At 41.1% G+C, this 12,724-nt stretch overlaps 2 protein-coding genes across 7 annotated transcripts in view; both read right to left on the bottom strand.

Annotated features, from left to right (window-relative positions):
* The window catches only part of FAM172A (family with sequence similarity 172 member A), a 423,647-nt gene that overhangs the window by 117,492 nt on the left and 293,431 nt on the right, over positions 1-12,724 (bottom strand). Inside the window, exon 11 of one of the 6 annotated variants that reach the window (XM_032335747.1) lies at positions 11,317-11,870. The exons of the other annotated variants lie outside the window; for them this stretch is intronic. Within the exon in view, the coding sequence (XP_032191638.1) occupies positions 11,836-11,870 (35 nt within the window). The 3' untranslated portion in view covers positions 11,317-11,835. Of the gene's footprint in view, positions 1-11,316; positions 11,871-12,724 lie in introns of those variants that run through there. 6 annotated transcript variants of the gene reach the window in all.
* POU5F2 (POU domain class 5, transcription factor 2) lies at positions 1,463-4,866 on the bottom strand. Its single transcript, XM_032335752.1, has one exon. The coding sequence runs from the start codon at positions 3,688-3,690 to the stop codon at positions 2,683-2,685; it is 1,008 nt and encodes a 335-aa protein (XP_032191643.1). The 5' UTR covers positions 3,691-4,866; the 3' UTR covers positions 1,463-2,682.

The raw sequence follows: 12,724 nt of genomic DNA, 5'->3' as shown, positions 1-12,724 counted from the left end.
ACTACAGATTCAAAGAAAACTACAAATTACTTGTTAGACCAGTACTGTGTCAAGGGAAAACTCCTGAAAGTGAAGTGGCCAAAGGGAATGTATTTCTAGAATTCTGAAACTGTACATCTACAAAGAGTCATGTCTCTTTTGAGAATGTGATAAAAACTATCATTCCCATCTGTAAAGATGCACCTATGTACAAACACACTATTGCGTCTGTACTCTAAAGGGGCTCAGCATCATCAGGCTAAGAATACTTGCCTTGTCTGAGGAAAACACAAGATAAAGGCAACGTGATAAAGACTATTTCAGAATGATGGTGAAGATCTTAAGTGGTTGGAATTTGTGTTTTTAATTGAGGTTAGTGGGAAATCTGGCAAGTAGGAAGACTCTGGACTATTGTTTGACATCTGCCTCTACCAACTGTCCACTAATGGTACCAAGGATACGTTTGTTAGTGATGTGGTATATATTGTTTGATTTTATGTTACTTGATCTCTGTATATTTGACCCTGTTCAGCATTGACACCACACCGTTGGTTTTCTCCCACCCCAAAGGGTAGCTCCTTCTCAGTTCTGAAGGATTTTATTATTAAGATTTCTGCTCATAATCTTAAATCTTTGAAAAATATGAAATTCTTTAAATGCCAAAGTTGCCCCAAGTTCTAGCCTTTTTTCTCTTCATAGTCCAAAGGAGCAGTGATGGAAAAATCTCATTTTAGATTATGTGAGGGCTGATCAGTGACATGTCGTGGTGCTTGCCTGAGTAGAGGGGCGGCAGCTGTGCGAACAATGCAGCTGTGCAGGTGCTTAGCCAGACCCTCGGAGCTGTTCCCTGAGATGAACAGCCCATTACCATTGCTCCATTTATGCAGGGGCTGCAGCCTGGGTCAGAGCCTCCTCACAGCTTTTAGGAGCTGAATGTTGACACAACGACAACGATCCATCCTGTCGTTAAATACTACCTTGCTCTCCACAGAAACTTCTCCCTTTCAAGGCTGTCCAGAAGGGCTGTCTAGGAAAAGGAAGAAATGGGACTGGTGGTATGGGACTTTTAGTGGGATAGTCCAAGAGTGAGTAATTAGTCATCTACTGAATCTCAAGCTAAGTAAGTGAAGTTTATCTCCATTTTCATTAACCTATGTACACTGTCAGTATTTTATCTTTGAACACTGACAAGAAGGAAAAATATAGGGTGTCTGGGTAGCTCAGTGGGTTAAGTCTCTGCCTTCAGCTCAGGTCATGATTTCAGGGTCCTGGGATTGAGCCCCACACTGGGCTCTCTGCTCAGCGGGGAGCCTGCTTCCCTCTCTCTCTCTGCCTGCCTCTCTGCCTACTTGTGATCTCTCTCTCTGTCAAATAAATAAATAAAATCTTAAAAAAATAAGAAGGAAAAATACACTTGGAAGAAACCAGAGGAAACTAGAAAAAAGCAATTAATAAAAATAAAAGCTAAAAGTTCATCAATTAGAAAATAAAAACAGCAGTAAATAAGATAAAATTTTTTAAAAAAGACTTGTTATTTGTAAATACCTATAGATACATTCTTTGTAAAAGCTGATTAAGAAAAAATAAAGTAGAGAAAGCAAAAACTGACACGAATAGCAATTACATAGAAGACATAAACTCAGACATAATATTTAGTGATGGAATTATAAAGCAACCGATATTACATGTAGGTTTACAGCAGCAGAGGTACAAACACAGAAAAATTAATTATTTCTATTTAGTATATGATAACCAAAGTTCACCACTGCAGAAGTAGAAAACTAGAAAAGATCGATTTCATAAAAAAGACTGGAAAAGTGACAGAGGATGAACCACCAGACCAGCCATCAGGGAATGTTGACTTAACCACTGCAGATATTCTCTAAGAAGCATATCTGAGTTCAAAAGTAATAAGGGAAATAAAACAAACAGGTAATAAAACAAACAGCTGAAAACCAGAGAAGCAAGCTGGAGCTGGGGGCTGAGCCAGCGCTGTCTAGCATGCCAACCTCAGTAACAAAGGGATTCCACATACAGTGACTGTGGCAGGTTGGGAGATACACCAGTGGGATTCCTTAAGGTGGAGAGCTGGACTGAGACCTCCAAACAAAATTGAGCACTCTAAATGAGAAGGTGAATTAGAAACAAACAAAAGCCTTTTTCACGAAAGCGGGGAGAACAAGAAAACTCTTGCATTTTATCAAGGGCTCTGGGTAGGTTTTGTGTACTCCTGTCCTATCCCAACCTCACACTTTCCCACAGAGGTTACTATTATCTTGGAACCCATGTTTGTATTTATATAAAGTTCTACTGGTTTTTGATAAAGAAATGGTGTACTGAAATAATCTTCTGTGACTTGAGGTTTTCACTCAATATTGTGTTTATAAGAAAAAAAATCCCTATGTTTACTGATAACCACAAGGAATAATAGACACAATTTCTAATTAATTTAAAAAAAGAGAAACAAAATATCTGAAACCATATATGTATTGTAATGTGACTTAAAACCAATGGTAGGTAAAAACAATGGAATTAATAAACTTCAACTTCCCTCCCCGGAATTTCCTAAACAACTCCCAACTCATCCCTTAGGTATTCTTAACTTATTTAGACAGTGAATGGAGCTCTTAATGTTAACAGCCCTGAAATGAATCACAGGGACCCATTTTCCCAGTTCAACCCTTCCCAGAAGGGCACAGCCCCTCAGTTTGAAAGCCTGGGGTGGCCCTGAGCATTGACTCGGGCAGAGAGGAAGGTCCCTGACACAGGGAAAGGGGTAGGGGAATACATGGGTATAAAGTAGGGCTCTTCGTAGTGCGGGGCACCAAAATGGATCCCTGATGCCAGGGGAAAGCACACTGGTCCCCCTGGGAAAGGAGGCCCGGCTGCCCCCACATTCGCCAGTGGGGAGAAATCAATGGTTGGCTGACGATCCATCTTGATCCGGTTATGGAACCAAACTTGGACCAGCTCCTTCTGCAGCCGGAGCTGCTCAGCGATGCAGCTGATTTGCTGGGGTGTGGGCTTCGGGCACTGCAAGAAGAGTTGCTCCAGGTTGTTTCGGATGCGATTCTCCCTGCTTGCCCGTCTCTGCTTCCGAGCCTGCCGCAGGATCATCTCCATTTTGCGTATGCCCAGAAAGTTCTTGGTGTCCACCTCCTCCAGCCACATTTTCAGTAGTGGCCGCAGCTTCCACATGTTGGCGAGGCTGAGCTGCTGGGACTCGAAGCGGCAGATGGTTGTCTGGCTAAGCACTCTTCCAAAAAGAGCCCCCATGGCGAACCCCACGTCGGCCTGTGAATACCCCAGGGCCATCCTCTTTTGCCTCAGCTCTTTGGCCAGCTGCTCCATCTCTTTCTCTACCTTCGAGACGTCCTCTGGCAGCACCAAACTCGGGGTGCATTGCAGGACCATGTAGGGTCTCCGGAAGGCGCCCTCCGAGGGGCTCCGGAACCGGGGCCCAGCCTCACCAGCTCCGACCCTGGGCCTGTGGGGTGCCATCCCACTGTAGAATCCGTAGGGTTGTGGACCCAGGGGCACCTCCCACCCCTCAGGGCCTGGGCTGATCCCTGGTCGGATCATCAGCATGCTGGGAACGGCCTGGGCACTCAACCAGACCGGAGCACCAACCCGCACTGGCATTGGCCCTCTGGGCCCGCCCCTACTACTGCCTGGCAGTGGGGAGAAGTCTGAGGGCCTGTTTCCGGCCATAAGCTAAGACCACACCCGAGCAGCGAGTCTGGTAGGAACTGATGGCTCTCGAGGCATCAGAGCAGCCACCAGCCTTGTCCTCGAGCCCCGCCCCCCAGTGGGCAGAGCTGGAGGTGCAGGTGAGAGAAACAGTCCAGGAGTGTGCAGTGGTGGGGAAATCTGGTAGACTTCCGGGGAATCCCTTGGATCTCCAGGATTAAGGAGTAGGTTTCCTACTCTGGTCTATGCTACCACGTCCCTCCGTAGTACGAGCCTCTCTCGGGCTTTGTACTTCTAAGGGATCCGGGATCTCTTAGGCACCAGCCCCATCCTCTCCCAGAAGGGAACCTAGGCATTACTAACAGCTCTTCAGAACTCTAGTATCTCATCCCTTTCCTCCATATTATCTGTGGAGGAATAGTCCCTTCTGGCTTTATAAATATTTACTGAATATCTATTATGCCAGTTATTGCTGGGACCACCCCACGGGTCATTAACTGCCACCTCACTGCTATCACTGTGCTCACAAGTACTGCCAACAGCCTCTCCTTTGCACATCTTCAGTTCCTGTGCCTTAAGAAACCTAAGCATCTCTGTCTAAATTTCTTCTAGTGCCCATCAGTTTACTATTAGCCTCAACCCTGAACGCCCATGCTTTGCCAGACTGTATTCTCTCATTGGGGTTTTCTTGACTAATTCATGTCCCGTTCCCTCCCTGACTCCCAACCTTCCCAGTTGTTTGCTCTGCATCCCACCTCAGCTTCCTGGTCTAGCCTCCACATACAACAGAGACCTGTGTATTTCATCCTTCTTCCTCTCCGGCGATAGATCTCAGAATGGGCCTGATCTGCTGTTCCCCACTGAAGATGCTTCTTTCAGTACCCGATTCACCAGTATTAGGCTCCCTTACCCCTGACCCTTCTCCCATCAGAAACCTGAGGATCTGAGATCATATCCCCAGCTCAAGCATCCAATCCTAGGCCTTAAGTGGAGAAAGTTAAGGAGGGAGTGGGAGAAGATGTGACCTTTCAAAGCTTCCAGGGAGGGCTCTGGGAAGTGGGGGAAGACAATGATCTTGGCTGGACAATCCTAGCCTCTTACCCTTCCACTTTCCAACTAAACCATGATGTGGCTTTGCCCTACCCAAGTCTGCTGAAATCGGTCTTCTGGAAGTCATTGTCAACCTTAAATTTCCAGGAAATGCTGGTAATAGCCAAATCTGTATTTTAGCCTGACTTCTAATATCCAGTTCTATATTTCCCATTGCCCCAAATCAAATTCATTATTTGCATTCCTAAACCTGCCTCTCCTCCAGGGCTCCCTCAGTTGTTTAATGGCATCATCCCTCATCCAGTCACCCAAGTTTAGACCTAGAAACTGTTCTTGACCTTTCCCATTTCTTCCTCCCTCCTTCCCTTCTTCCCTTCCTTCCATCTTTCCCAGCCTCTCTACCACACTCTGGCCAAGTCCCTGCACCCCATCTTACTCCATGCTCAGTGAGAATATCTCACCACTTTGTACTAAAGAGGCTATGCTTTTCAAGATTATTACATCTTTAGTAATGCTAGTCCCTCTATGTGGAATGGCTTCCTTTTACTTTTTGGTTTCATTCATTCAGGATTCTCAGCAAAAGTCATCTCATTAGTGAGGCCTTCTCTAACCATGTGATCTAAAACAGTATCCCTTACCATTCTCTGTTCCCTTTATTAAGCTTTGTTTTGTGGTTATTAATAGGTATCACCACCTAATATATAATTATTAGTCTATATGCTTATTGTATGTTTCTCTGCTGCTAAGAGAGCAGGGACTTTGTCCAGGTCACTGCTGTGTCTATGGCACCTACAGTTGTGCTTGGCTCAGAGAAGGTGTTCAGTAAACATTCCCTGAATAAATGAAGCATGTTCTACTTCCAGCCACCTGTAAGATGAGGTTTAGAAGTGACCTTAGGATGAAACCTATTCCCAGCCACAGTTAGTGCCTGCTTCTGTGGTGCTTCCCTTGTACTAGTATATGTTTTCATTGTAATATTTATCAGTAACTATTTATTTCACATCTCTCTCCCTCCACCTACAGTGTGAGGTACTGTAGAGGGGCATATAGGTGCTATACAGCCTGGGACCTAATAGAACCCTGACTGACATACTGTTCGATAGACGTTTGCTGAATGAGTGAATGAATTCTCACCTGTACAATTCTGAAAGTACAGCATGTTTAGTTTCAGCTTAACAAGAAACATGACGCTGCCAGAAGCCTCTCCATTCTTTCTCTCCTGTACTGGAACGAGGCCCTTAAACGGCTCTTACTAGGTGGAGGTAGTAGTAGTGTGAGACTAAACTCAGCACAATACTACAGGTAAAAAGGGTGTAGATGTGGATTTGAAGCAATGGTAAAGGGGGAAAGAACTGGGAAGGCAGCTGCCATCTGGACAGGCTGTGTATGTGACTGCTGTCTGCATCTCTACTTCGGCCCCAGCTAGAACGTGTGCTGGCAAAGAGCAAGGATCTTGTCTGTCTGGTTCAATGCCACAACCTCACCACCTGGAACTGTATCTGGCACAGAGCAGGAACTTAATCAATATCTGTTTCATGTTAAATAAATGAATGGGTGCAGCATTAATGCTGAGAAGACTTCTGTATTTGCTTTGAAGTAGGTTTCAAGATGACAGTCTATGAAAAACAGTTTACAATATACAAAATTTCACTTAAGAATCATTTTGCCGCTATCTATTCTTGCCAGGTATACTTACGTGTTACTTTTTTTTTTTTTTTCAAAATTACAAAGCAACCAGTGTCTGCCAAGTAGAATGAAAGGTGGATCACAAAGAAGAATAAAAGAGAGCAATTACATAAATTAAGCACCACTTATTGAAACTAGTCCATTTGCAAAAGAGAACCGCAGAGAAGAGTTTCATTAGTTGTCTAAAAACAATAGCTGAATAAAAATATTTTTGTGAATTGGAAAAAAAAGTGAATTCAACTGAACTTGAGGAAAGACTGTATTAACTGAGTTAAAACAGTAGCTAAATCCATTTACTAAATTAAAAAGTAAAGCTATATTAACTTGGTGGGTTTTAAAATTAACTTGGGTACTCTCAATTAAGGCTTTCTTGGTATTTGGTCAGATTTCATTTGCCAACATGCCTATCTTCTGTTAATGCATATGTGCTGTCACAAATAAAAGCCCGTATTCTTAAGGGAAGTCTTGACATCTCCTTAAAAGTATATTTAATATGCTATGGAAATGGGGTGATCAGCGAAAAAAAGCAGGAGCACAGTTGGGTTGGAAGAGAAATAGAGATCAGAAGAAGGCAGGTGATGGGAATGCCCCAGACAACCAGCATTGCTGGGGCTGGGGCGCTTGAAAGGCTAATCCATCACCTTCAGCAAATACAGAGACCTCTTAGTAAGTGATTAGATTACAATGTACGAAGCGGGCCAGTCTTATCCATAGGGAATTACAAAGTAAGGATAAGAAACACATGGTCCCAGGCTCCCATGTATTTATAATCTAAATGGGGAAGAAGAAAAACTGTCAGGAGAACAGGACAGCTACACTTGCTCAAAGAGAAGTTAACAGTTTTCTATTATTAGGATCTTTGGAATTCAGAGAAGTTAACTTTTAAGCAGAAACTCCCAAAGCATCAGGATTTATATTATTAGGCTCTCCATAAGTATTCTCTATTCTAAGACAGCAAAACCAGCTGCCAAGATCCACTAATGGTAAGAAGCAGTAAATAGTGGAGGCGAAGTTAATAATAAACATTCTTGTAGGATTCGCTTCAAGTTTCATCTCTTTGGAAACTTTAGCCCATACACTAGGGACCACAGTGCTCTCCCTCAGCCCTGAACTTGCTGTGTTTCCACTTAGATAAATCAGTTGTCTTTACAGCAAATTACTACTTTGTTAAAGAGATTCCAAATTAATTGATCTTGGTGCCAATACCATGATGGATTCATGTCTTGGCTCCACCGCCTAGGAGAGATGAAACTTATGAACATTACAGACACCATTTGTTTTGCACTCATGGGCCAAAGAATGTGCTAACGTACGAGCTATGCATAGTATTCTCAGTATGGTATGCACACAAAGCCACCTGGATGTGAAGGAGGTGGGCTTTGACTCCCACCATCCCTTTGACCAGTTATCTTACTGGCTAGGAAGGTGATCTTTGTTTCCTCATCTCTCCAAATGCATCTCTCCCAAAGCTGCTTATGCTCCAGAGAGAAGAGCGGGCTTTGTTCAAGAATATATGAGAAAGTTCATTTCACCAGCAGAGGGTCCAAAAACAAAACAAAACAAACTTTTTGCATGTAATTAAATCAACAGAGCAGACCAGAAGTTCTAAGAATGATAGCTAAATTAGGCAGAGGGCAAGGCTGGTTAGATGGTGCTAATTTCATGTTTTTCCCCACCCTGCAAGTATCCTAATAACTTAGCACGTACCAGGCATCAGGGTATAAAGGCACTGTCACCTGGAGGGCAGGCGCAGGTCCCCAAGAACCACAACAGTCTAGGAGCAAGACAAAAGGCAAAGGCAGGAGACAAGATCCATACACCGGGCACTGGAGGTTTCTCTCTAGGTCTAGGAAGTCAAGTCAAGCATCCAGGAAAACTATGGCAGCTGAGTATAGCAAGGGAAGATGCCTCCCACCTTCCAGGGAGAGAATCAGCACCACACTTTACAACAATTTAGTTCACAGAGAACTACCTCAAAATGCACTAAAATGATGAAACTGTTAATCCTTCTTTAAGTAGAAAGCTGTGTAAGACAAAGTGAGACATCAAAGATTAGTCAAGCAATTAAGGAAAAGGGTACCTGAAGGTAAAGGAGATGGATGAAGAACACCGAAGTTGTAATAACCTGCAAAAAGTTAACCACATCAACGTAGTCACCGCAAAAAAAAATAAAAAATAAAAAAAAATTACTTATTGCTCAATGAAATAGATTCACAAAGTAACTAATAGCACTGTTCTGCAAGAGAGGCCAAGAACAGGGCGAAAGGACAGCTATTGGTGACCAACAGTAATGTTTTTACTCTTCTCAAACATGTAGAGAAAAAACCAGAATGCAATAGTGCTGGCAACACAGAATTTCTTTTTAGATTAAGATTATGAAGGACTTTTCCTTGTTACTTCTTTTTGTTATTTAAAAAAAAATGACGCTGTGGTGACGGAACTGCTGCTTGGAAATAAAAGCTCATGACACAAATGTAACACAACCACATAGCCAGACTACAAAGAGATTTTGTGTATTTAGGGGAAAGTCCTTCCATTATCTTTCGTGGAGCTGTGATATTCATGAATTACAAACTTCCTGTGCTATAAAATCATATTAAACATAAAAACTCTACAGCCTTCACCAGAAGCCTCAAAGAATTTTAAATGTCTGTATAAGGCAGGAAGAGCAATTGAGCTGAACAGGGCTGAGCTGAAAAGGTGCTCTGGTGATGAGTCAGGGATATTCATGGAGAGTCCTAGATAGACAAAGTGTAAAGGTTTTTGTTAAGTCAAGCAGGATTTAAACAAACTTTTTAGCTGAGTTTGCCCTTGTTACACAAGAAAAGCTTTAAGGATGTTCTTGCATTGATTATTCTAGTCACTGTCTTCTACATTCAAATTTGTACTCCACTTACACTTTAGAGCAGGAGATACATAATTTGTTTAATGAAAAATTTTCCATTATACTGCACAGTAAAATACACCTAACAGAAATGACAGCTTATGACCAATGAAACTGCTAATTCAGGAGGTGACATGGCCTCAGAGAAGTAAATGAGAAATAGAACAGAATTTCTGTTCACAGGAGGTAAGTCTTCTAGGTGCTGTGACAATTACTATTTTGTTAAAGAGATTCCAAATTAATTGAAATTGGTGCCAATACCATCACAAATGTGGGGCCTCTGTGCATTTCCTCGGATTCTCCTTAAGAAACTATGAGCTAAAGTAAGCCAAATACAGGAACTCATACATTTTTTGGAAAAATGAACATTTATATTCAGTAACATGAAATGCAATAATGACCACAGAAAATTGTAAAGGTAGTACCAGACTTAAGATTTTAAGTTCCAATACAGTAACTTTATCTCAGTATATAAATTAAAAACTCCTGTTAGCATTTTATTATTTTATTTTTTAAAGATTTATTTGAGAGAGTGCACACCAGGGGAGAGGCAGAAGGAGAGGGGGAGAGAGAGAGACTCTCTTTTTTTTTTCCTTTAATATTTTATTTATTTATTTGACAGAGAGAGACACAGCAAGAGAGGGAACACAAGCGGGGGAGAGGAAGAGGGAGAAGCAGGCTTCCCGTTGAGGAGGAAGCCGGATGTGGGACTTGATCCCAGGATCCTGGGATCAGGACCTGAGCCAAAGGCAGATGCCCAACGACTGAGCCACCCAGGTGCCCCGAGAGAGACTCTTAAGCAGACTCCCTTTTGAGCAAGGAGTCAGATGCTGGGCTCGATCTCAGGACCCCACGACCATGACCTGAGCCGAAATCAAGAGTCGGGTGCTTAACGGACTGAGCCACCCAGGCGCCCGTCCTTTTAGCATTTTAAACCTGACAAAGTCCTTAGTTTTACATGGTGAAGTTAATAAATCAGGTTATTAAAGTGAATCCTCTTCAAAGTCACCTCACTATGATTTCAAAGGTCTTAAAGACAACAACCAGGCTATCAGCCTCTTCTCAGCAAAAGACTCATCCCAAATCCACATTTATTTGTTTAGAGTTCATTGCAGCTCTCAGTAGGCTGTTCTCCATCCTATGTGTGTGCAGATAATATCAGGCAGATGATGGTTTCACCTTCTGAGAGCCTCAGAACTCTAGGAAGCAATTATGTCAAAGCAGCTATGAATGGAGAACTGAAAGCAAGATTTCAATTATCATTATGTGTTTAATGAAATTTTAACTATCTTTTTGAATAAGAAGTGTAAAAAGGTATATAGTGAAAATGCACAGCATTTATTTTTGATTTTTATTTTGTTGCCAATCATGGCATCATTTCCAAGTGTTGACTTGGTTAACTTCCAGCTAGAATTTTACATTTTGCTTACATCAAATTTCTTGTAATAATTTAAATTCAAGAAAGACATTTGTTTTTGTTTTTTTTTATGATTGACAGAAATGTAGATGAAACATAAGGGAGAAACCAATGAATTTAAAGATATTTCTCATAAGGATATGTTCAAGGGCAGGTGCCATTTTGAAAAGAAGACAATGTATTAAAGAACTGATAATCTTTCAGAGACAGTATGAAAGAACAGGACATTAGGAGAAGAATGAAAGGGAAAGGGTCAGTGTGGAATTTTAGAAGATTTAGAAGAATGAAGAAATGAGGTTGAATACTGAAAAACAAGCAAACTGAGGATAAATACTGCATTTCTACAGAAGATGCATTTGGAGGCTCTAAGAGTCATGACACATGACTAGAATCAGGACTTAGTCTACAAAATACAAAGAGAGAAGCAGGAGAGAAATGAAAGTTTTTAATTCTCAACTACTGAAAAGCAATGAGCAATTTCTCTAAAACCATAGTACTTGATTTGCTGGATAAAACAATTTCTAATAATAATAACAATTATAGGAAGTCTTTGCTTTGCACAATATAAAACGATTATAAAAATGACCACGCAAGTTGAGACCATGCAAAGTGATCAAGATAATCAATGGGAAAAGCTGTGGCTGTTTGATGACCTTTAAAGATTTTTTTTGTCAAAACATAAAAAATCCTTCTACTCCCTATGAAAAATGAGTAGGGGAATGAAGAAATGGTAAAACCAGTTATATTTAGTACACTGTAATTTAAAGCATTAGAAACATTATGAATTAAAATGCTTTATTTCTTTGTAAAAAACCTACAAAAATAGTTTGAATAGTGTTTGCTTTCCCTTCATATAATTTATGATAGAGTTCAAGCAAATCTTTTCCTCCTTTGGCTAATTTTCATGCTCCTGTTTGGATGAGCTTCCACCATTTTATCCTTTGCACTTGCAATGCCGTGAAATATCTCTTAGAGTTCATTTCATGTGAAGTGTTTTTTTGCTACCGTGACTTCTTCTGGGACATCTTCATCTTTTTCGTCACAAGCACTTTAGAATTTTACTTCCAGCATTCCATTTCTTTGCTGCACTTTCATCTTTGCTGGCCAAGTCTTTTTTGATCATTCATTTTTATAAAATCGAAGATAGTACTGTCTGTGCATGAACTGGAGAACAGATATACAGTGATCAGTCAGTGAAAGATTTTGAAAGAAGTGATGTGATTGGCCACTGATCATGTACATCTGTTGTTTACATAGAGATTTGTACTTAATGCAATTATTCACAGTTAGTATGCTGTGGTAACTGAAATCTGAACCTTGTTTATCGGGGTATTGGCTGTTATTTAACTAAAGTATGGCAACTGAAATTTAGGTATTTGGGACCATACAAAATGAAGACTGCCTATATTTACTGAGTCTTAACTATATGCCAGGACAATTTTAACAGTCTAATAAGGATTATTTCACTTAATTCTGACCATACCCCAATGAGGTGGTACTAGTATTATCCCCATTTTATAGGCAGGGTGATTACAGGTATTCATCTGATCATATATTTTTTTTTTAACTGGAAGTTTTTATTTTTTTAATTTTTAAAAAAATTTTTTATTTTTTATAAACATATGTTTTTATCCCAGGGGTACAGGTCTGTGAATCGCCAGGTTTACACACTCCACAGCACTCACCAAAGCACATACCCTCCCCAATGTCCATAACCCCACCCCCCTTCTCCCAACCCCCCTCCCCTCAGCAACCCTCAGTTTGTTTTGTGAGAGTAAGAGTCACTTATGGTTTGTCTTCATCTGATCATATTATAGAATTAATTTTCCTACATATTCAGGAGAATATAAACTACCTATAGTCATGATAAAACCACAGTTTTTCCTTGTAAGTGGTGACTTACTTAAAAGAGTTTGAAATGATAACTTGTTCATTTGAAACATGTATCTGAAGTGAAAAGCCAGCATGGAAGGAAGGTGGGTAGTTTCAGAAGATGCACTAACTCTTGATAGCAGTGG

This window comes from Mustela erminea, chromosome 3 (assembly GCF_009829155.1).
Source record: "Mustela erminea isolate mMusErm1 chromosome 3, mMusErm1.Pri, whole genome shotgun sequence".
NCBI classification, from domain to species: domain Eukaryota; kingdom Metazoa; phylum Chordata; class Mammalia; order Carnivora; family Mustelidae; genus Mustela; species Mustela erminea.
Note: the sequence above shows the minus strand (reverse complement) of the source record. Positions and strands in the feature narration are given on the sequence as shown.